Source organism: Lipomyces arxii, assembly GCF_038497795.1.
Source record: "Lipomyces arxii strain Phaff 12-163 unplaced genomic scaffold V1512scaffold_18, whole genome shotgun sequence".
NCBI lineage: Eukaryota > Fungi > Ascomycota > Lipomycetes > Lipomycetales > Lipomycetaceae > Lipomyces > Lipomyces arxii.
Genome location: NW_027117717.1, coordinates 84,963 through 103,697, shown reverse-complemented (window position 1 = coordinate 103,697; position 18,735 = coordinate 84,963). Strand labels below are relative to the sequence as shown.

Sequence of the window (18,735 nt, the reverse complement as noted above, 5' to 3'; positions counted from 1 at the left end):
TTTTGGCTTTTGCGTTGCGATTGAAAATTTAATAGGCAGGTTGAATCCTCGCCAAAACTTGGTTTTCTTTTTGGTTTGGCCGCAAGCGCAAAGTCATAATGGCGGTGACTGACCATCCAGCAATGGTTGTATCTGCTTCTGCTGCAGACCAGCTGGCAATCACTGCTGCTACAGAGCCTCCAGTAGCTGTAGAGCCGACATCGCTTTCAGTTGTTGAAGATTATATTTTATCACCAGATGCAATTGAAGAGCCGGAGTCAATGCACACATCTACTACGTCTTTATCTATACCATCACTACCATCGCAATTTTCGTCAGATCTGGTAGGTTTGTCAAAGGCATTTCCTATTAGACTACAATCAAAACCTACTACAGCTTTATCTTCATATTCTGTTCCAGTCGCTAATGCGTCAGGGATATCGTCTTCAGTTACAACCACTGTATCAACCTCGGCAGTCACATCAACAGATTCTAAGCCAAATTCAGTTGCATCTCCTGCGTCTTCAGTATCATCTTCAGCTCTAACTCTTTCGATTGATGGCAAACCACTGCCGTCTGCTCCTCCTAATAGCCATCCTGATATCAAATCTCTTCTTGGCAAAATTTTACATGATCACGATCCTTTTGGACGGCCTTATGCTGCTACTTTTAATAATTCATTTATCGAGACAGATGTTGACGACGATTCAATTACTGTATTTGACGATTACAGTATTGATAACAACGGTGAAGGCGAAGAACGTGATGAAATGCAGAAGTTTCTAGCACAAAAGAAACAGTATTTTATTTTATCGTACGCCGGCAAGCCAATTTTTTCCTTGTTTGGTAATGACGACCTAATTTCTTTACACATGAGTATCATCCAGGCTCTGGTAGCAGGTTTTGAACAACAGCCGGACGAGTTTTCCTCGATTACCTCGCGCGACCAAATAAGATTTTTCACAGCTGGTACTACTTCTTTTGCTGTTACGGTCGAAGACCCATTAATCTTGGTCGCTATCAGTAAACTGGGTGAAACTGAAGGGCAGTTAAGAACACAACTTGATGCTCTTCACACTCAGTTACTTTCAGCTTTAACCAAAGCTCAGATAGTAAAAGTTTTCAAGAATCGCACAAATTTTGATTTGCGGAGGTTGCTTGATGGTAAGTTTAAGTACATTTTATTGTAGTGATGCTCATGTCAAACTTAGGTGCAGAAACGTTCTTACGATCGCTGGCGCGAGAAATGGCATTTGGTTCGCCTGCCATTTTACTGAACGCTATAGAGTGTCTTCGGATGCGCAACAGCGTCAGAGAACGTGTAAATGTTTCGCTCCTCAAAGCCAGAACGTCTTCTTTGCTATATGGTTTAATCGTCACTGACGGCCGACTTGTCAGTGTCATCCGACCCAAACGGCATAGTCTTCATCCTCCAGGTTAGTGTCAGCACAGAAGCTATTAAATAGAAACTGATTTTTGTTACAGATCTTCAAGTCATATTTTCAATGTTATTCCATAATACAACATTTCATGATGGTCGTGAACATTGGATTCCTATATGTCTGCCCAAATTCAACAATCGTGGATTCTTGCATGCCTACATTGTTTTTTTCAGGCCGAAGACTGCTTTAGTGCTAATTAGTGCTAACAAGGATGCTTTTTATGAGCTGCGGAAAGCGAAAGAAGACATTCTGGACAATTTGGCCGAGGAAAACTGTATTGGCCCGATAGACAACGGAGTCATTTTGGGCAGGTATAGAACCGCTGACGTAGGCGCGCCTGCTATCCAACATTTTCTATACAAGTCACGGTCGAATGTGCAATTCACAATGCCTAATTATGAGCCACATTTTCCTGATCGTAAATCACAGCATGATTTAATGTGTCTCTACCGACGACTGCACGCTGCCATTCATACTAAGCATACCCACTTGAAGGTTTTATACATCAGTCGGGGCAATGCTGTTGCATTAGCGTGGGCCACTCATACGTTTGAGATCTATTGCGTCGCCAGCGCGCACACCTCTAAGGCGGCTCTTGCTCAGGGAATGGACACGATCATGGCCTGGATCAAACGAGAGGAGAGCAGACTCTTCATATCAAATGGCGCTGTAAGTGGACTTTCTTTTTCTCGTAAAGACCTGTTTACGCTGCCATCGTTTGCTTTGTATGCATAGTCATCAAAACTTTTTTTCTCGTTGGGGTTTGTGGAATAAAAGTGAAATTAGAGAATCGTATGTCTGTTTTGGGAAAAGCGTGTTTATGTCAATTGTATTATTATGTTTTTGGAGGATTTTGGCGTTGGTCTTTCAATGTAACCCAGATCGCTAATGCATTCAGGTTTTCTAATATTCTTCTTTTCTCGATCCTCGTGGACGTGAATGAGGGTGCATAAATATAGATGGTCTGGCTTTAATAAGAACATACTGGCATTTCATCTAGAACGGCTTGCACTGCATTTTTTATTTTTGGTTTTTAGTTTTTTGATGGTGGCGTGGAGGTAGAAGGAGACCAAGTGTTTTGCTTTACTTCTGGATCAAGCTTTGCTTGATTTTCGAACTTGGACTTCGCAACTGTATAATATATATTGGGTAATTTTTGGTTTTTAAAGCCCGCATATGCACGTTTTGGAGGGTTTGGATGAGATGAAATTTTGGAAACGATTAGAACTATCATTGTACATATATTCAGAAATTGATAAACTTTCCACACCCAATTACAAGCAAACATCCCATCATTTAAATATGTATATATACAGAATATATCATGTCAAAAAAAATTATCGAGTTCGCGGTCTATAAGATGTTGTCTTTGTACGTCGGTAATTTGCACGACCGCCCCCAAACCTGCCCCTTTGTCGACCGTCAGACCGCGACGATGACCTGACTTGTTTATCCTGCTGCTCAATCATTTTTGCAACTACTTTAGATGATGCACTTGCTTTAGGAGCCACATACTTCTTTCCACGCCTTAAGAACGAGAAGTTTAGCTGACGCTGACCAGAAGTGATCGCATGCGCTTTTGGACCTACTTGGACGTACGAAGAGGCAAATCCACTGTTATTAACAGCAGCTACCTCTTTCAAAATACTTTCAGTCACGAGGTAATGAAATATTCGCTCCGTGTCTGTACGCTCTATGTCCCGCCCGCTGCCATGACCTTCGACTTGATCGTGATGAGAATTGACTACTCGGGCGGCTTTAGATCCACGGTAAACATCCATAGCATACAGCAGCGTGACCTGATCATTCTGAATACCTTGCACCACACTGATGATGTCTTTTGTCGCATTGCTGATGTCGCGCACTTCAAACTCGCATCCAGAGCAACAGTTGTCACACTGTTTTTTGCACTCTCTAGCATCAAAGTCCTCGCTAAAATAATGTAGCACCTGTTTTCGCCTACAGTCCACGCGGTTTTCACAGTATTGAACAACCTGTTTCATGAAATCTTTCTGTTTGTCCCGCGTTTGGTTGTCAATACCCTTGTCTCGATCAATAAGTGCCATCATACTGCTAGCATCTCTGAAAGCATAGTATAATATGCAGTCCGATCTCAATCCATCTCGACCAGCCCGACCAGTTTCTTGATAGTAGCCCTCTAAGTTACGCGGCAGTGTATAATGCACAACAAATCGGACATTGGCTTTGTCAATTCCCATACCAAACGCAATAGTAGCGCAAATAGCCTGATATCTTCCACTCTGCCAGCCTTTCTGAACTTTGCTTCGTTCGTCAGCCTCCATTCCGGCATGGTAAAAAGTGACTTTAAGGCCCATTCGTGACAATTTCTCAGCAACAGACTCGCAGCTTCTCTTCGAGTGACAATATATAATGCCAGACCGACCGGGATGCTTGACTTTCATCAAATCCCTAATCTCAGCCAACACTTCCGCTTCTTTGCCCTTTGGTCTAACTTCATAATATAGATTTGGGCGGTTAAAACTTTGCTCAAATTGATGGCTTTGCTTTAGGTTCAAGTTATGTTTGATATCCAGCTGTACGTTTTTATTTGCAGTGGCCGTCAACGCCATCATCGGAACATCTGGGAAATCCAACCTGAAGCTGCCTAATTGCTGATAGTCTGGTCTGAAGTCATGACCCCAGGAACTAACGCAATGGGCTTCGTCAATTACGATTCTGGCCAGTTTCTGCTTTTGATGCAAGGTAGAGATAGCGCTTCTCAGTTTTCCACTCGTATTGAGCATCTCGGGAGAAATGTAGAGCAAAGTCAAGTCACCGTTCCATAACGAGTCAAACGCTCGCCTCCGATCTTGAAGGTCACTTTTAGAACTGATCATTTCGGCACTAATGCCCATATCTCTCAGGTGTCCAACCTGATCTTCCATCAAGGAGATTAATGGGGAAATGACTATGGTTGTGCCTCGAGTCTTACCCCTATTCACCAATGCCGGTAGCTGATAGCACAGAGACTTACCTCCGCCAGTCGGCATGAGTACAAACACATCACTACCAGACAAAGTGGCATTGATAATCTCAAGCTGGTTTTTTCTAAATCCTGGAAGTTTAAATGTTAAGCCTAGGACCTGGCAGACTTCTTTTGACCAGGTATGGTTCATCTCTGGGTCTGACGGATCGTATGTTCCTTGGTGGGACATCTGTTTTGCTGGATTGACGTAATCAGTTGTTTCTAACTCGTCGATGTCGATGAAGTCGTTCAAAGGTGACTGTGGTACTTGTACTTCGGGATCATCTACTAGGATGGGTCTGACAGGAGAGCTGTTTTGATACTCTGACCCAATATCAAAATCTGGATCCAAAAATTCGTCATCGTAGTTGTCAATGAAACCTGCATCAACACGTTCGAGCTCTTGAATTTCATTTTCCACGTCGGAGAAATGATTAGACCCATAATCCATTATTTCTGGTGCTGGAAGCGAGTCATAATTTACCTCATTATTTCGAGCATTGTGAGCTGTGGCAGCCGTATGCTCAATGTAGCCCTCATCTAACCTGCCGGAAACGGCTTTGGTGGTCATGACATCTACAGCAGGATTATCGGCATCGCGAAGCAGAGCAAGACGCTGCTGACATTGACTCCACCGATCTTCGACAAGCTCTAGCTCCGGTAGAAGATTTGAAATTCCGTTTTGTTTGGCAACCGCCGTCTTTGCCTGGTCTTCTAGAATGGCAATTTTTTGTTCGAGCAAAGTCATGCGAGACTGAGCAACCCTTATTATTGCGTCTTTTAATTTCTCACCTTTCAAGTGCTGAAATATGATTTCGCTATTACTGTAACTAATGTGAGCAGATACCAGTTCAGCGGGTATCTCACCCTCGTCGACAAGCAATGAAATGTCTGGCTCCGAGCCAAACAGATTTTCTAATGGTTCAATATTAGTTTTTGCAGATTCGTTAGGCTCTGGAAGATCGTCATTAAAAGCTAACTCGTTTTCTAATATGTGCTCTTGTAAGTGAAATTCTTTGAACTTATCTGATCGCCGCTTTTTGCTTGGCGATTTGCGTGGGGAGCTGTTTACTCTCCGACTTTGTATTTTTCTAATCTGTGGTTCTATGTCTTCTTGAGAGGCATCACTTGACAAGTCGATTGTATACACAGCTTTAGACTCAAGCGCTGCAGACTGTATTTTGTTTGTCGGCGTAAAAATATCTACATTTCAGTTAATAATCATAATTGAGGCGAAATCAATAAAGCATACCGCTTCTGGCAGTGACGGTGTTCAAATTAGCAGGGGTTAATGGCCCACCTGGCATCTGCATACGCAATACAGTCGCAGAAGTGTCCGTTGTCGTTCCAATGTTTTGCTTCTGAAAATATGAACTTACATGAGCTGGAGTAGTTACTGCTATGCCAGCACTACTAGGCGTCGATGAACCCCAAGTTGAATCTGACGAAGATCGCATTGCAGACGTAGCATTTCCAGAAAAATCCTCAATTGCCTTTGGTAGTTTCTGGATAACTGAGTTTGGTAGCAAAGGTGTTGCTGTGTAGAGATCGTTCAAATGTTGAAGTGCAGATATCTGAGGTTGGTTTGCTTTAGACGAAATCAACCAGTCGATGTGCGTCTTGAGATTATTGTCTGGTAAAATCAACATTCCATCTTCTGGTAGCATCAAGCTTCATCCAATGCGAGGAGAGCTAAATTTTAGCTAAGACGTGATATTTCTGTGTTGAGTCGCGCGAGAATCAGCTTGTTTACATCTCTCCCAACTGAAGCATTTGGATACACGTGACTTAAGAACTTATTGTTTGTTTTATATGACATAAACGTCACGCTGTTGTTAATGCGTATTCATAGGGAACAATAGCGAACAATTAGATTGAAGCCAGAGCAGTGTGTAATAATCATTGCATAGTCACGGCATTAAGGGTGATTTATAGGATACAATCTGACTAATATTACATTATAATACAATGGACACTATTGTTGCAAAGTACAGCCGGCGATGTGATCAAGATGAGGAACAACTACATCAAGATGAGAGATACGATATGATGACACCTTTATCGCTTCCAAACTTGAGTCTACCACCTATTTCACAGGTATTGTACATTAATGGTTGATGAGGTAAATATTGATGATTTGACTAGCCAACTGCGTTTTTGCGGTCTCATACAGATGACGCGTCAAATCCAGACGTCAAGATCAAGATTGCTCATGGTACTACAACACTGGCATTTCGATTTCAAGGAGGAATTGTACGGATCAAGGATCAGTTTGATCATACATGTTGTAAACTAATTGCATTTAGGTTGTTGCTGTAGATTCGCGTGCCACTGCCGGAAACTGGATCGCCTCGCAGACTGTAAAGAAAGTGATTGAAATTAACCCGTTCTTGCTCGGTACTATGGCTGGTGGTGCAGCAGATTGCCAGTTCTGGGAAACGTGGTTGGGTATTCAATGCAGACTACACGAGTTACGAGAGAAGAATCGGATTAGTGTCGCTGCAGCAAGTAAGATTTTGTCGAACCTGGTTTATTCATACAAGGGCATGGGTTTGTCAATGGGAACAATGATATGTGGGTATACGAAGCTTGAGGGTCCAACTATTTACTATGTCGATAGTGATGGTACGCGCCTAAAAGGAGATCTTTTCTGTGTTGGATCGGGACAGACTTTTGCATATGGTGTGCTAGATGCTGGTTACAAGTGGGATCTTGAGGTTAATGATGCCCTTGCACTTGGAAAGCGGAGTATTCTGGCTGCTACTCATCGGTATGTGTTTTCATATGTGTGGTTTTTAGTATGGCTAACGAGACTCTAGTGACGCATACTCTGGTGGATCAGTCAACTTATACCATATCAAGGAAAGTGGATGGACATATCATGGAAATCACAATGTCGGTGAGGTCTTTTGGGAGACCAAGGCAGCTGAGGGATCATTCAACAATGTTCCTACGGATATGGCTGATCTTTAAGTGTAAATTACTTTCTGGTTACAATCATTCATCATGCAGTTATTCAAATTGAGCGTAGTACTTGCTAATACGCTAGTATTTGGGAATTGACGAGTAGCGACTGGCCTACATGGTAGGGCAAGTTGATTCTGTGTCAGTGGAGAGTTGTAGAGAACAAAGTGTAAACATAGTGGGTTTCGTATCGTTAATTGCGCGTGGTGAAATGTCATCAGAGATTGTTAAGAGATCCACTGGATTCCATCTCAGCAAAAGCAGATCAAACACGATCATATTGTTACATTTTACCACATAGCAATAAATCAGAATGCCCGGATTTGGATTTGAAAACGTCCAGAGAAATAACTTTTTGGTGTCGAAGGGATATCCAGTTCCAAAAGCTACCTCAACGGGTACCACTATTGTTGGATGTCGATTTGACGGCGGTGTAGTTGTATGTCAAAGTATATTACTGAGTTTTTAAGGTCTAAACTTGACAGATTGCTGCTGATACTCGTGCAACTGAGGGCGATATTGTGGCTGATAAAAACTGCGAGAAGCTGCATCGAATCTGCCCTTCGATTTGGTGGTATGTGATAGTGAAAGACGATCTTGTGCGAATTTGAGCTGATTGTATGGCAGTGCTGGTGCCGGAACTGCTGCTGATTGTGTATGATTGGATTGTGAATTTGATAAGATCTAAGACTTGGAAACTGATGGATGTAGGAAATGGTTACACAGTTGATGTCTTCAACGCTTGAACTTCATGCTATGAGCACGGGTCGTAAGCCCCGAGTTGTGACTTGTTTGACACTGTTGAAGCAGCATTTGTTCAAGTACCAAGGCCACGTTGGGGCATATCTTATTGTTGCTGGTGTTGATCCTACTGGTAGGTTTGATCCCAACAGGCTACAGCTGATATCTAATTGTTACCAGGTCCGCGATTGTTCTCAATTCATGCACACGGATCGACTGATGTAGGATATTATTTATCGCTAGGATCAGGTTCTATGGCTGCTATGGCAGTTCTTGAATCGAATTGGAAACCTACTCTTACTAAGGACGAAGCCATGGCTCTTTGCAGCGAAGCCATCGAGGCTGGTATCTGGAACGATGTATGTGTATTAGTGTATTCGGCGATGCGTATTAACTTTGAATAGTTGGGATCAGGATCCAATGTGGATATGTGTGTGATGGAGACTGACAAGCCAGCTGTGTTGCATCGTAATTACAAGACGCCAAACGTGCGTGTGATGAAGGAGAGATCTTATAAGTATGCGCGGGGAACTACTGCAATTTTAAAGGAGAAGTCAAAGGCGGTTGTGAGCACAGTTGCATATGATATATTTGAAGAGACCATCATAAAAGACGAGGATACGATGGAGGTTGATAGTTAGATGGATGTGTCAATCAATACATTACAGGGCTAAACATTGGTGAGATGTAGTCTATTCCATGCAATCAAGAGCTGCATTATACATATAGTAGTTCGTGCAGTTCATCACTAGCATTTGTTACGCTACTTCACTGCTTCGCTATTTCTCAATACATTTACTGACACTGTTGAGTACTACTCCAGAGCCCTACTCTAGGGCCCTGCTCTATATTGAGCTAGCATTCTATACTACTTTTGCTCAAATAGTAGAGATGAACGTGCGGCTTTAATACCGTAACATAAAGAGTACTTGATACTGCCTATATACAGCAAAATACACTCCATAATACACCCTATAATAAATAAGCACAGTAATAGAAATCAATAGAAAAGACAAAGATTTTGACTAACAAAAACCTGGAATAATCCGGAATGACGGACAAGCACGGAAACGATGATTGGTCGTGCGCAACTTTGTGGCTTTGCTATAGCCAATCAGCACATATGTAATTACATTAATGTGGCTGATACATAGTGGCGAACACGGCAACTGCATACCTGTAAGTTCCGGTGGACTGTGGCTGGTGCTCAGTAGTTTAATACTCCCACGCAAGACAGCTTCCTCGAAACTTTTCTTTTTCTTCCTTTTTCATCAGTCTGCAATAATTGTTCGTTGCTCGCATTTCTAAAGATTTTATATAATTCTTCTTTTTTTAATTTAATAATTTAAAATGCCTTACGCTCCAGGTATGTTTTGGGTTTAATTGAGCGATATTGATCTCGGATGTTTTTAACAACTATTAAGGTGACGCTGCTAAGGGTGCCGGTTTGTTCAAGACCCGTTGCGCTCAATGCCATACCGTACGTGCAATTATGGTGGTTTTTAATGCAAGTCGCTAATACTTTATACAGGTTGAAGCCGGTGGTGCCAACAAGGTCGGACCCAACCTCCACGGTGTTTTCGGCCGTCAGACCGGTTCAGTTGCCGGATACACTTACACTGATGCCAACAAGAAGGCTGGTATCACATGGGGTGATGACACCCTTTTTGACTACCTCGAGAACCCTAAGAAGTACCTCCCCGGTACCAAAATGGCCTTCGCTGGTCTTAAGAAGCCTAAGGACAGAAACGACATCATTACTTACCTCAAGGAGGCTACTGCCTAAATCAATTAATTTTCTTTTGAAATGTCATCTCATATGATTGTTTTTTACAGGTGCATGTTTTTGATATTTGTTTTTGATATTTGTTTTAGTGTGAAATTCTTTTTTACGAGATGTCGAGTGTAAAATAGATAATTAGAAGTTCTCACCTCATTTACTATATGATATTTATATGTAGGGTATGAACGAACATTGATACAAAACTCATTTGTATACTATACCCTTATTTTTGAAGTTAGTTAGGTACCAGTCTAAACCTGAACTGCGTTACACTAAAAGCGTCGCCACGCGCTTAATTCAGACATTTGCGCTTAATCCGGTTCAGTTTATGCTTCGGTTTTAACGTTTGTATGCATTTTAGAGAAACAAACTGAACCGAGCCAAAATTTCCAGTGGTTCAATTTATTCGCCCCCTTACACGTGACAGCAGGATGTTGCCGGCTATGACTTCTTTCTACTCTCTCATACCTTAACGATCTCAGCTTTTATCCACTTTTCTCACTTAATCTTGTCTTGATCAGCTCAGAAATATATTTGATAACGGCAATTCAGTTGCACATTTTATTTGTATTTAGTTTTTATTAACTATTTGGCTACCACAAATCGATCAATCTTCACACAAAGTAATCATACGAGGTTAGTGGATGGAACCAAATCTTGACTGACTGAAAATACATCGTCGTCTTGTTTAGCGATAATTTTCTAGTTTTGAATTGCTTATTTTATTTCACTTTGATTTCATGCCTCAAAGTCACTTCGCCGCTCAACCTGACCCCTTGTCGACAGAAGAAATTACTACTAAGCCCTCATTTCAATTTGTACATTCTAGGAATGTCGTGGTAGTCAACAGCACCACAAGTTCTCCAATAGCCATTAGTGATAGCAGTAGTGGTGGTACTGCCAGTAGTAGCAGTAGCAGTCGCACGACCAGCAGTACATCGTCTGTTCGTGACGGGCCAGAAAGTTCTAGCGATACCGGATCTCAAATGGCGGACGATGCAGAAATCATACCTGCCGTTCACAAAATCTCGCTTGAAAATAAATCTTTTGACGATGAGCACGTCAGTAGTGACGAGCACTCATTCAGCAGCTTTTCAAGCTTGATGTCGCAATCGAATAGCATCGACATGGAAAGGCGCGCTTCTTCCGCGAGCTTCACTAATAGGCTAGTGTCATCACACGGCGCCTACTCTCGACCTCGTTGTTCGGTAGACAGTGCAGTTGATTCGGGATCGCGAGATCTAATTCGTACCGAGCAAAATCCAGATCGTCTCTATGGAGGCAAAAAGTCCCTCAACTGGTTTATAATCTTGGAGAGTATGGGCGCCGGTGCTTATGGTCAGGTCAAGCTGGCTCAGTATAAGCCACCCCGTAATGAGGTGTGTATTGATGTTGTATGTTTGGTTAGATTTTTGCGAGCCATTTTGTCATTGATCAGTCGCTGATTCATACAGACCGTAGTGTTGAAGTTTGTGACCAAAAAGAGGATTTTGATCGATACTTGGATTCGAGATCGCAAGCTGGGCACAATTCCACTTGAAATCCATGTTTTACAGTATTTGCGTGACTATCCTCATCCGAACGTGGTTGACATGCTTGACTTTTTTGAGGACGAAACAAATTACTACATTGAAATGGCGCCACACGGCCTACCCGGGATGGACTTATTTGACTACATTGAATTGCGAACGAATATGGATGAGGCTGAGTGTCGAAGTATATTCTGCCAAATTGCGTCTGCTGTCCAACATTTACACAACGTGGGAGTTGTTCATCGCGATATCAAGGACGAAAACATTGTTCTCGATGGCGATGGCAAAATCAAATTGATTGATTTCGGTAGTGCAGCATATGTAAAAAACGGTCCGTTTTCTGTTTTTGTTGGTACAATTGATTATGCTGCGCCTGAGGTTCTTCGTGGCAAATCATATGGAGGCAAAGAGCAGGACGTTTGGGCTGCCGGTGTACTACTTTACACAATCGTTTACAAAGAGAATCCATTTTACGACGCGAATGAGATCATGAATTCAGAGCTGCGAATCCCTCACATTATGAGCGAGGAGAGTGTGAGCCTAATAAAGCGAATGCTTCATCGAGACGTCGATAGTCGGCCTACAATGCGCGACGTATTGAACGATTCGTGGCTGAAAGACTGCAAGGACATACTTCCTGTCACAGCTGTTGCTACTGATCTCACGTCCGAGGTGTAGTAATGTTCATAATGTTGCCTTTTACGTCAAGTCATGCCGTATATTATCATGATGTATATAACCTAGGAGCAGTTGTTTTATAAAGTCATTGTTTGTTTATTGGGTGGTAATGTTTATTTTTGGAGTTTACTTGATGGTTATTCATTGCATCTTTATGTTATTAAGCTTATTGTTTTTTCTTTTTGAGTAGTTATTTGATCAATTTTATGCATATTTCGACTAGTTATCAGTATATGTATGAGGCCGGGTAACTATTTGATTGTAAGGAGGAATTGAACTCAATAATACCCCAGGTCGAGTACGAGTTTGAACTTGGTAAACCCAACAGATGAGCAGTAAGAAGGTACGATGGAGGTGACATGGAGAATGTATAATTGGGAATGTTAATGAATGTAGTTTAATGGCCACCAGGAGATGGTCCAGTTAGGTAGGGGTAACCGAAGTACAAAGTGACGAAGTCTAGTTTCTGATCAAAGTAGACGGACGAAGTACACCAGCAGCAACATTTCTGTCAAAAAGTGTTAAACAACAACAACAGGCACAAGGGTATAAGTACGTCTACGGTACCATTAAGTGGGAGGAATTGGTGCTAATTTAGATAGACCAGTATTAGGTGAAAATCCAAAGCCATATGGAGCAGGGTACTCTCACGCGGATGTGTTACTGTATGTGGCAGATATGAATAGTACTAGCAGAAGTTGATACGTTTCCAGGGTCAACTCACGGTCTAAAGGGTCAAATTATCAAGATAACATGCCAGGAAAACTGGAAAGGCGGGCAACTTACACTGATCTAGACGACGATTGGGACGCAGATCTAGACGACGATGTAATGTCTCTTGGATTGGCGTCTACATATTCAACATCCCCACCTCAATCAAGTATGACTGACTCTAACAGACTTTCGTCGCCCAGGCCAGATTTATACCCGCCATCGAGACGAGATACTCCGACAGCAAGCGCACTGAAACCACATTATGACCGAATACTCAAAGATCCAGCTAATTCATTGCATATGATTTATCATCCTACTACACCGCCAGAAAATACATCTATGACTGATATCGAGGAACTAAATGCACGCATATCGCGTATTAACAAATTCAAACGAGTGTTACAGTCATCCAACGTCGATATTGCGGCGCTTAGAAACTTGGCATGGTCTGGCATTCCGAGCGAGTTGCGGGCAATGTCATGGCAGATTTTATTGGGTTACCTGCCTACAAATACTGACAGAAGAGTGTCGACTTTGGCAAGGAAACGAAAAGAATATAATGACGGAGTACAGCAGGCGTTTGCAAACGGAGTGGATCATTCAGTATGGCATCAAATTAGTATTGACGTGCCACGAACAAACCCGCATTTGAAGTTATATAGCTTTGACGGGACACAGAAGGCATTGGAGAGAATACTATATGTTTGGGCTATACGGCATCCTGCAAGTGGGTACGTGCAAGGGATCAACGATTTGGTGACGCCTTTTTTTCAAGTGTTTTTGTCGGCATATATTGATGCCGAGGTCGAGTCATACAATCCGGGGTTGTTGCCGAAAGAAGTGTTGGACGTTGTCGAGGCAGACACGTTTTGGTGTCTTACCAAGCTGCTGGACGGGATCCAGGACAATTACATATTTGCACAGCCGGGAATTCAGAGACAAGTGGCGGCACTGAAAGAATTAACACAGAGGATTGATTCAACGCTAGTTCGGCATTTGCAACAAGAGAATGTAGAGTTTATCCAATTTAGTTTTCGGTGGATGAACTGTCTGCTCATGAGGGAAGTGAGTGTAAAAAATACGATTCGGATGTGGGACACTTATATGGTAAGTTGGCTATGTTTTTTTAAGTGTCTAATGGCTAATGACATGCAGGCTGAGGGGCCAACTGGGTTTTCTGAATTTCATTTATACGTATGTGCTGCATTTTTGGTCAAGTGGTCTGCGCAAATCCAGACGATGGACTTTCAGGAAATCATGATGTTTTTGCAATCGTTACCGACCCAGGAATGGGGTGAAAAAGATATTGAGCTGCTGCTGAGTGAAGCATACATGTGGCAGTCTTTGTTCAAAAATGCTACTGCACATTTACGACCAGGATGATCGTGATTTGATATGATAGTAATATGTACAAAGTTAAGGTATGAGATTAGTTCATTCGCATGACAGCGCGATGAACGGTAGATAACAATCCAGCAGCACGAGCACGCTTAATTGCTTTTTGCACCTTGCGATGGTTTTGTATTGTGAGCTTTGTCATTGATCGTGGGAGAATATTGCCCATGGTTGAAACGAAGTCTGAAAGTAAATACGCGTCTTTGTAGAACTCCATCGGATCACGCTCTATGAACTTGAACTTATCACCAACCACGACGTCACTCTCAAATGGGGTCCGTAAGTGTGCGAGCTGGTTAGGAGAATATATAGCCCCAGTCGGGAACCGTCTCACAAACGACGGATCGATGTTAAGGTCCATAATCATCCGTCTGTTGACGTCTGTCTCTGGTCTCGCAGTCGCGTTTAATGTGTTCCGCAGCTCTAATCGCGAATTCTTGCGCTGCTGTCTCGCTTCGGCCGCGACTCTCGCAAACGACAATCCTTCAGCTATGCCATCCGACAACGTCGTCCGGCGTTCAATCTCACTCGACCATCTCTTCAGTCGCTGGTCTCGACGGCTCGTGCCAGCAGGTCCAGTAGAATTATTCGCTGAGTCTCGTACTCGGTCAAACGTGTCTAGTTTGGTATTGGCTGCTATTTCGTTAGTCTTGACCGGATGGGTCTTAGTCAAAAATACACACCAGGCTTGTCGTTGTGATGCACACGCACAGTCGAAAATGGCCGTCGAGTAGACGCTGACAATGCAGCTCTGATTGGAGTCTTGAATGGTGACAGACTCGGCGACATTGTATGAATTGCAGAATTTCGATGGGATTTCATGCTACTGAGCTCTACGATATTTTGCATTTTTCATTGCCTCGGGTTAGGGTTTATATGAGTACATGGCGCAAAAGATTAACTACATCAAACCAATCTGACTAAGTTGATTAGCTAGTTAGTTAACTAGATTATACATTGCTTTAATCATAAATTATGTACAAGTAGAGAAGAATTATTGATTCAACATAGAGACGACAAGATCATGTCGTTCTTCGATAGCGTATTCAGCAGCGATACGCCCATGTTTATCACGAACAGTTGTGTCAATACCTTTAGAAAGCAAGTACTGAACTATTCCAACTTGACCCGACACGGCAGCAAAGAACAAAGCCGTCCACTCTTTGTCACGATCAGTTGCAGTGATAAGCATCTGTTTGAATGCTGGATCAGGCGAAGCATTCGGCCCATCAAAGAATTTCCAAACCGCTTCTTCGTCGCCTTCAAAACAAGCCTGGAAAAAGGCTTCTTGCACTCGTAAATTAGGATTAGAGGCGTATATCCGTTCTTCTCTTAATGGCTGCCGTAAGTCGTAATTTGTTTCTTCACCTCCAGAGGTTCGAACTGTAGCAAATAAAGGCACAGTTTCAGTACCTACTCCAGTTGGAATTATTGGTTTATGGCATCCAGGACAATAAGAGTCGGGCTCGTCATGACTGAGGAAGCATTCCCAGTGAAAATGATGTGATTCCGGACAGCTATTTAATTGAACGTCGTCAAGTTGACTGAAATCACTTGATCCAGAAGTACCATCAAATTCTACTTCCAGATCTTCATCTTCTTCTGGTGTAACCCATACTGATTTGTTGCAAAGACAGCAAATTGTGTTGTCCATTTGTGTACTGCAATACAAAAAGAGTTATTTTTGACAAAAGTTTATACTGAAGAAAGTTCCAGGGGCTGTTCACGACGTTGACCATGAAAAATATTAAATACGCCTCAAATATAATTCTTACTGTTTATTTTACATGATATATCGATTTGTAGTGAGAAATGAATAATGTGTATATCAAATATTTACAGTATATAAACTTACTACCGTAAATGGTAAAATGTATGCAAAGCGGTCTGTTCAAGGGTCAGGGTTAAAATGTGCCCCACAGCAAACCGATAGTAAAATCCACTCGTGCACAGTCAGAAAAAACTACACGAAGTTCATGTCGCTGTGCTAATGTCATCCGAGCTTCCATCTTATAACTCGGTTCCTCGAATAAAGCGGTCTCGGAAGATTACAATCTGTTTATCCTGTTATAAGCGTCGAGTGAAATGCGATAAAGACAAGCCTCAGTGTAAGCAATGTCAGGCATTGTCTATCAAATGTGAGTACGCAACTGCAATACCGGTCGTAGAAGGATCTGGTTCGGGCTCGGAAGAACCTGTGATTGCGGTGTCAAATTCAAATACTACAAAGAGAAAATTGGAGCATAGTATAGACAAGGAAGAGTTGACTCCAACAAGTAAACGGGCTGATGTGGGAATTTTGGCAGTGAATAATAATACGGGTGAAACGATTTATGCAAATACGGCTTATTGGCCTTCATTTTTTAAGGAGAGCCAATTTTGGAATTCGCAGCCTGAGTCACCCCGGGCAGTTGGAAATGGTGTTGTGGATCAGCAGTATCTTTTTGAGTCATCTCAATGTCGGAGACTGATTGCTAGTTATTTGCCTGATAAGCAAATAGTGGACGATTTGATTTATGAGTTTTACAATGTCGTGCATCCGTTTTGTCCTGTTATTGATCGAGACACGTTTTTATCGCTATATGACTCTCAGTTCTGGGACGCGGTCAATGATTCAGAGCAAATCCTGCTCATCACTTTTACCTGTCTGCTCTTTGCTGTGCTTTATGGTGGCTGTCTTTCGCGAGTCGAAGTTTTAAAATACTCGAACGGTCCAAATCAGATGCAAGATGTCAAGGCGTACGAGACACTATCGGAAAACTTTTTGACTGCATTTGAAGCTGCTTCAAAGATTCACAAGTTTCCAGAGCACCCCTCGCTTACGTGTCTAGTTGGATGTACAATCATTCAGCTTTGTCGCCGCAAAGATGGAATGCTCGACACGACCATCGACATATCGCGTCTGATCCGAATCGCTCAAGTCATGGGTCTTCATCGTGATCCGGAACTTTTCCGGGCGTCCGGTCTGGATGATTTTCAAATTAATCTTCGGCGTCGGTTATGGTGGCACCTGGTCCATTTAGACGTTGCAGCATCTCTTGGAAACGGTGTGCCGTGTACCACTCAAATCTCTCAGTTCGATGTCAAACTGCCAAATGACGAATACCTCCAACTGGACGAAGATAGACTATATCACAGTTTTATGAACTCGAGATGGAGTGGTACGCGGACAATGTTGAAGCTGCTCTCTGAGTTTTACGGAATCAATCAGCCTGCGCCGTCCAAGGCAGACGCTATTTATTTGGAGCTGTGTGATTTGCGAAAAGAATACACCGAGACAAAGGAGAAAATTAACGTTTTGACGTTCGAGAAACGGTCGGCACATTCGTCGTTGTCGATTTTGCGCAAAGTTCAGAGCCAATTAACTGGATCGCTGGATATCGTATGTGAGAAGTTCTTTTTGATTTACTATCTATCTGCCATGTCGTCTGAGTCTGAAGGCTTGAACTCCTCATTTTCAAAAGAGGAATCGAGAGCAAGGCGGACGAAGATTGTTGGCACGGCAATGAAGGTAGTGAAGTTGTTTGTCAAGTACTCGTCAATCACAGAGTACTTTGTACTCATGTGGTCGCTGAAGCGGTATCACCAATTTCATGCCTTGATTTTGATTTTGCGAGATATATATCAGTACCCGAATGATTTACTAGAGTCTTGCGACGGCACCAAGGTCAAGGCCGAGATCGGCGAGCCGTACGACGAGCGGGTTGCCGTGCTCGAGCAAGGGCTTGCCACAACAGAATTCCTTGGTCTAAATTCGGTTTCACAGCTGGCGGAGAAGCAGTGGCAAACATTTTTGCGCCTCAAGGACGTGACATGGGCTCGCAAGTTCAAGCATAGTCCATTGATGACGCCGTCGTTAGTATCGCCAAATTCACTTCTGCCACGGAGTGCGCCGGTGTACGCGCAATACAATCCTGTGCACAGTCCGTCCGTGTCTAACTCTGCGGGACACAGAAGCAATACTTGTGATATCTCACCGCAGAGCTGTAGCAACAGCGTACCGTCCGGCAGCGTGATGGCGGCGGCTCGGCAGAACGAAGGCACGAGCATGCCGCAGTACGTGCCTGAACTTAACGCAGACGAATACACAAATTTTTGGACCGCGTCGGAGTACGCGGGAGAGAAAGGACCAGGGACAACAGGGAACGAGTTTGTGCAGCAATTGCTTGCAATGAATTCTTGGGATATTGATTGGACGGCGTACGGTTTTAGTTTGGATTCGCAGCCTCGAAAGATGTAATAATAATTTTAACATTGATTTTGGTTTGGCTGGTTGGTTTACGTTCAAAAATAATTAATAGTTTGCATTTCATAACCAACGAAATATTTGTTATGTAATTACGAACGCGACGCGTTCAGACGAACTGTCTGTTAAGATTTATATTTAGTCTACTTAACTAAACCTTAAACTCTTCTGGCATTTGCTCAATGAGGGTTTTATTAGTATTGGAGTTCTCACGATTTACTCGTACACATGCTGAGGAGCACAGTTCGGCTGCTGTGCTCAATGTGACTTGGCTT

At 42.7% G+C, this 18,735-nt stretch overlaps 11 protein-coding genes across 11 annotated transcripts; 7 read left to right on the top strand and 4 right to left on the bottom strand.

Moving 5' to 3' along the window:
* Positions 1 to 98: 98 nt before the first annotated feature.
* Positions 99 to 2,156, top strand: V1512DRAFT_249273 (trafficking protein Mon1-domain-containing protein; the record flags this gene model as incomplete). The annotated part of the gene is made up of 3 exons (XM_066914605.1): positions 99 to 1,143; positions 1,191 to 1,415; positions 1,465 to 2,156. The coding sequence occupies 3 exons, from the start codon at positions 99 to 101 to the stop codon at positions 2,154 to 2,156; spliced, it is 1,962 nt and encodes a 653-aa protein (XP_066770000.1).
* Positions 2,157 to 2,632: 476 nt separating this feature from the next.
* Positions 2,633 to 6,142, bottom strand: V1512DRAFT_242233 (uncharacterized protein). Its single transcript, XM_066914280.1, has 2 exons — positions 5,660 to 6,142; positions 2,633 to 5,610 (listed from the first exon to the last, which is right to left on the bottom strand). Exons 1-2 carry the CDS (start codon positions 6,072 to 6,074, stop codon positions 2,759 to 2,761), a joined length of 3,267 nt encoding a protein of 1,088 aa, XP_066769999.1. The 5' UTR covers positions 6,075 to 6,142; the 3' UTR covers positions 2,633 to 2,758.
* Positions 6,143 to 6,375: 233 nt separating this feature from the next.
* Positions 6,376 to 7,380, top strand: V1512DRAFT_249271 (nucleophile aminohydrolase; the record flags this gene model as incomplete). Its single annotated transcript, XM_066914604.1, has 4 exons — positions 6,376 to 6,504; positions 6,553 to 6,660; positions 6,714 to 7,177; positions 7,227 to 7,380. 4 exons carry the CDS (start codon positions 6,376 to 6,378, stop codon positions 7,378 to 7,380), a joined length of 855 nt encoding a protein of 284 aa, XP_066769998.1.
* A 304-nt stretch (positions 7,381 to 7,684) lies between these two features.
* Positions 7,685 to 8,753, top strand: V1512DRAFT_272286 (nucleophile aminohydrolase; the record flags this gene model as incomplete). The annotated part of the gene is made up of 6 exons (XM_066917678.1): positions 7,685 to 7,810; positions 7,857 to 7,945; positions 7,999 to 8,026; positions 8,083 to 8,245; positions 8,293 to 8,471; positions 8,517 to 8,753. The coding sequence occupies 6 exons, from the start codon at positions 7,685 to 7,687 to the stop codon at positions 8,751 to 8,753; spliced, it is 822 nt and encodes a 273-aa protein (XP_066769997.1).
* Positions 8,683 to 9,415, bottom strand: V1512DRAFT_266334 (uncharacterized protein). Its single transcript, XM_066917078.1, has 2 exons — positions 9,143 to 9,415; positions 8,683 to 9,084 (listed from the first exon to the last, which is right to left on the bottom strand). Exons 1-2 carry the CDS (start codon positions 9,285 to 9,287, stop codon positions 8,981 to 8,983), a joined length of 249 nt encoding a protein of 82 aa, XP_066769996.1. The 5' UTR covers positions 9,288 to 9,415; the 3' UTR covers positions 8,683 to 8,980.
* On the top strand, positions 9,306 to 10,057 carry V1512DRAFT_266331 (cytochrome c-like domain-containing protein). Its single transcript, XM_066917077.1, has 3 exons — positions 9,306 to 9,478; positions 9,537 to 9,592; positions 9,644 to 10,057. The coding sequence occupies exons 1-3, from the start codon at positions 9,463 to 9,465 to the stop codon at positions 9,896 to 9,898; spliced, it is 327 nt and encodes a 108-aa protein (XP_066769995.1). The 5' UTR covers positions 9,306 to 9,462; the 3' UTR covers positions 9,899 to 10,057.
* Positions 10,058 to 11,022: 965 nt separating this feature from the next.
* On the top strand, positions 11,023 to 12,105 carry V1512DRAFT_211340 (kinase-like domain-containing protein; the record flags this gene model as incomplete). The annotated part of the gene is made up of 2 exons (XM_066913528.1): positions 11,023 to 11,274; positions 11,350 to 12,105. The coding sequence occupies 2 exons, from the start codon at positions 11,023 to 11,025 to the stop codon at positions 12,103 to 12,105; spliced, it is 1,008 nt and encodes a 335-aa protein (XP_066769994.1).
* Positions 12,106 to 12,405: 300 nt separating this feature from the next.
* V1512DRAFT_228840 (rab-GTPase-TBC domain-containing protein) lies at positions 12,406 to 14,350 on the top strand. The gene is made up of 7 exons (XM_066913902.1): positions 12,406 to 12,448; positions 12,502 to 12,532; positions 12,585 to 12,657; positions 12,708 to 12,770; positions 12,819 to 13,926; positions 13,975 to 14,240; positions 14,299 to 14,350. The coding sequence occupies exons 1-6, from the start codon at positions 12,434 to 12,436 to the stop codon at positions 14,200 to 14,202; spliced, it is 1,518 nt and encodes a 505-aa protein (XP_066769993.1). The 5' UTR covers positions 12,406 to 12,433; the 3' UTR covers positions 14,203 to 14,240; positions 14,299 to 14,350.
* V1512DRAFT_266320 (mitochondrial 37S ribosomal protein bS18m) lies at positions 13,950 to 15,031 on the bottom strand. Its single transcript, XM_066917076.1, has 2 exons — positions 14,898 to 15,031; positions 13,950 to 14,847 (listed from the first exon to the last, which is right to left on the bottom strand). The coding sequence occupies exons 1-2, from the start codon at positions 15,001 to 15,003 to the stop codon at positions 14,249 to 14,251; spliced, it is 705 nt and encodes a 234-aa protein (XP_066769992.1). The 5' UTR covers positions 15,004 to 15,031; the 3' UTR covers positions 13,950 to 14,248.
* Positions 15,032 to 15,151: 120 nt separating this feature from the next.
* V1512DRAFT_266318 (uncharacterized protein) lies at positions 15,152 to 15,914 on the bottom strand. Its single transcript, XM_066917075.1, has one exon. It carries the CDS (start codon positions 15,866 to 15,868, stop codon positions 15,209 to 15,211), a length of 660 nt encoding a protein of 219 aa, XP_066769991.1. The 5' UTR covers positions 15,869 to 15,914; the 3' UTR covers positions 15,152 to 15,208.
* A 250-nt stretch (positions 15,915 to 16,164) lies between these two features.
* V1512DRAFT_266317 (uncharacterized protein) lies at positions 16,165 to 18,611 on the top strand. Its single transcript, XM_066917074.1, has one exon. It carries the CDS (start codon positions 16,205 to 16,207, stop codon positions 18,452 to 18,454), a length of 2,250 nt encoding a protein of 749 aa, XP_066769990.1. The 5' UTR covers positions 16,165 to 16,204; the 3' UTR covers positions 18,455 to 18,611.
* The last annotated feature ends 124 nt before the right edge of the window (positions 18,612 to 18,735 follow it).

What these genes read in the sequence shown, in the direction of transcription:
- V1512DRAFT_242233 (XM_066914280.1), bottom strand. Translation starts at nt 6,074, where the DNA reads ATGCTACCAGAAGATGGAATGTTGATTTTACCAGACAATAATCTCAAG. An exon ending in CACCGTCACTGCCAGAAGCG is followed by an intron (nt 5,611 to 5,659) that starts GTATGCTTTATT and finishes ACTGAAATGTAG; the next exon opens with ATATTTTTACGCCGACAAAC.
- V1512DRAFT_266334 (XM_066917078.1), bottom strand. Translation starts at nt 9,287, where the DNA reads ATGCAGTTGCCGTGTTCGCCACTATGTATCAGCCACATTAATGTAATT. An exon ending in CCGGATTATTCCAGGTTTTT is followed by an intron (nt 9,085 to 9,142) that starts GTTAGTCAAAAT and finishes TATTTATTATAG; the next exon opens with GGTGTATTATGGAGTGTATT.
- V1512DRAFT_266331 (XM_066917077.1), top strand. An exon ending in GTTGCGCTCAATGCCATACC is followed by an intron (nt 9,593 to 9,643) that starts GTACGTGCAATT and finishes TACTTTATACAG; the next exon opens with GTTGAAGCCGGTGGTGCCAA.
- V1512DRAFT_228840 (XM_066913902.1), top strand. An exon ending in CAACAGGCACAAGGGTATAA is followed by an intron (nt 12,658 to 12,707) that starts GTACGTCTACGG and finishes TAATTTAGATAG; the next exon opens with ACCAGTATTAGGTGAAAATC. An exon ending in TCTCACGCGGATGTGTTACT is followed by an intron (nt 12,771 to 12,818) that starts GTATGTGGCAGA and finishes ATACGTTTCCAG; the next exon opens with GGTCAACTCACGGTCTAAAG.
- V1512DRAFT_266320 (XM_066917076.1), bottom strand. Translation starts at nt 15,003, where the DNA reads ATGTCGCCGAGTCTGTCACCATTCAAGACTCCAATCAGAGCTGCATTG. An exon ending in GCATCACAACGACAAGCCTG is followed by an intron (nt 14,848 to 14,897) that starts GTGTGTATTTTT and finishes ACGAAATAGCAG; the next exon opens with CCAATACCAAACTAGACACG.
- V1512DRAFT_266318 (XM_066917075.1), bottom strand. Translation starts at nt 15,868, where the DNA reads ATGGACAACACAATTTGCTGTCTTTGCAACAAATCAGTATGGGTTACA.
- V1512DRAFT_266317 (XM_066917074.1), top strand. Translation starts at nt 16,205, where the DNA reads ATGTCATCCGAGCTTCCATCTTATAACTCGGTTCCTCGAATAAAGCGG.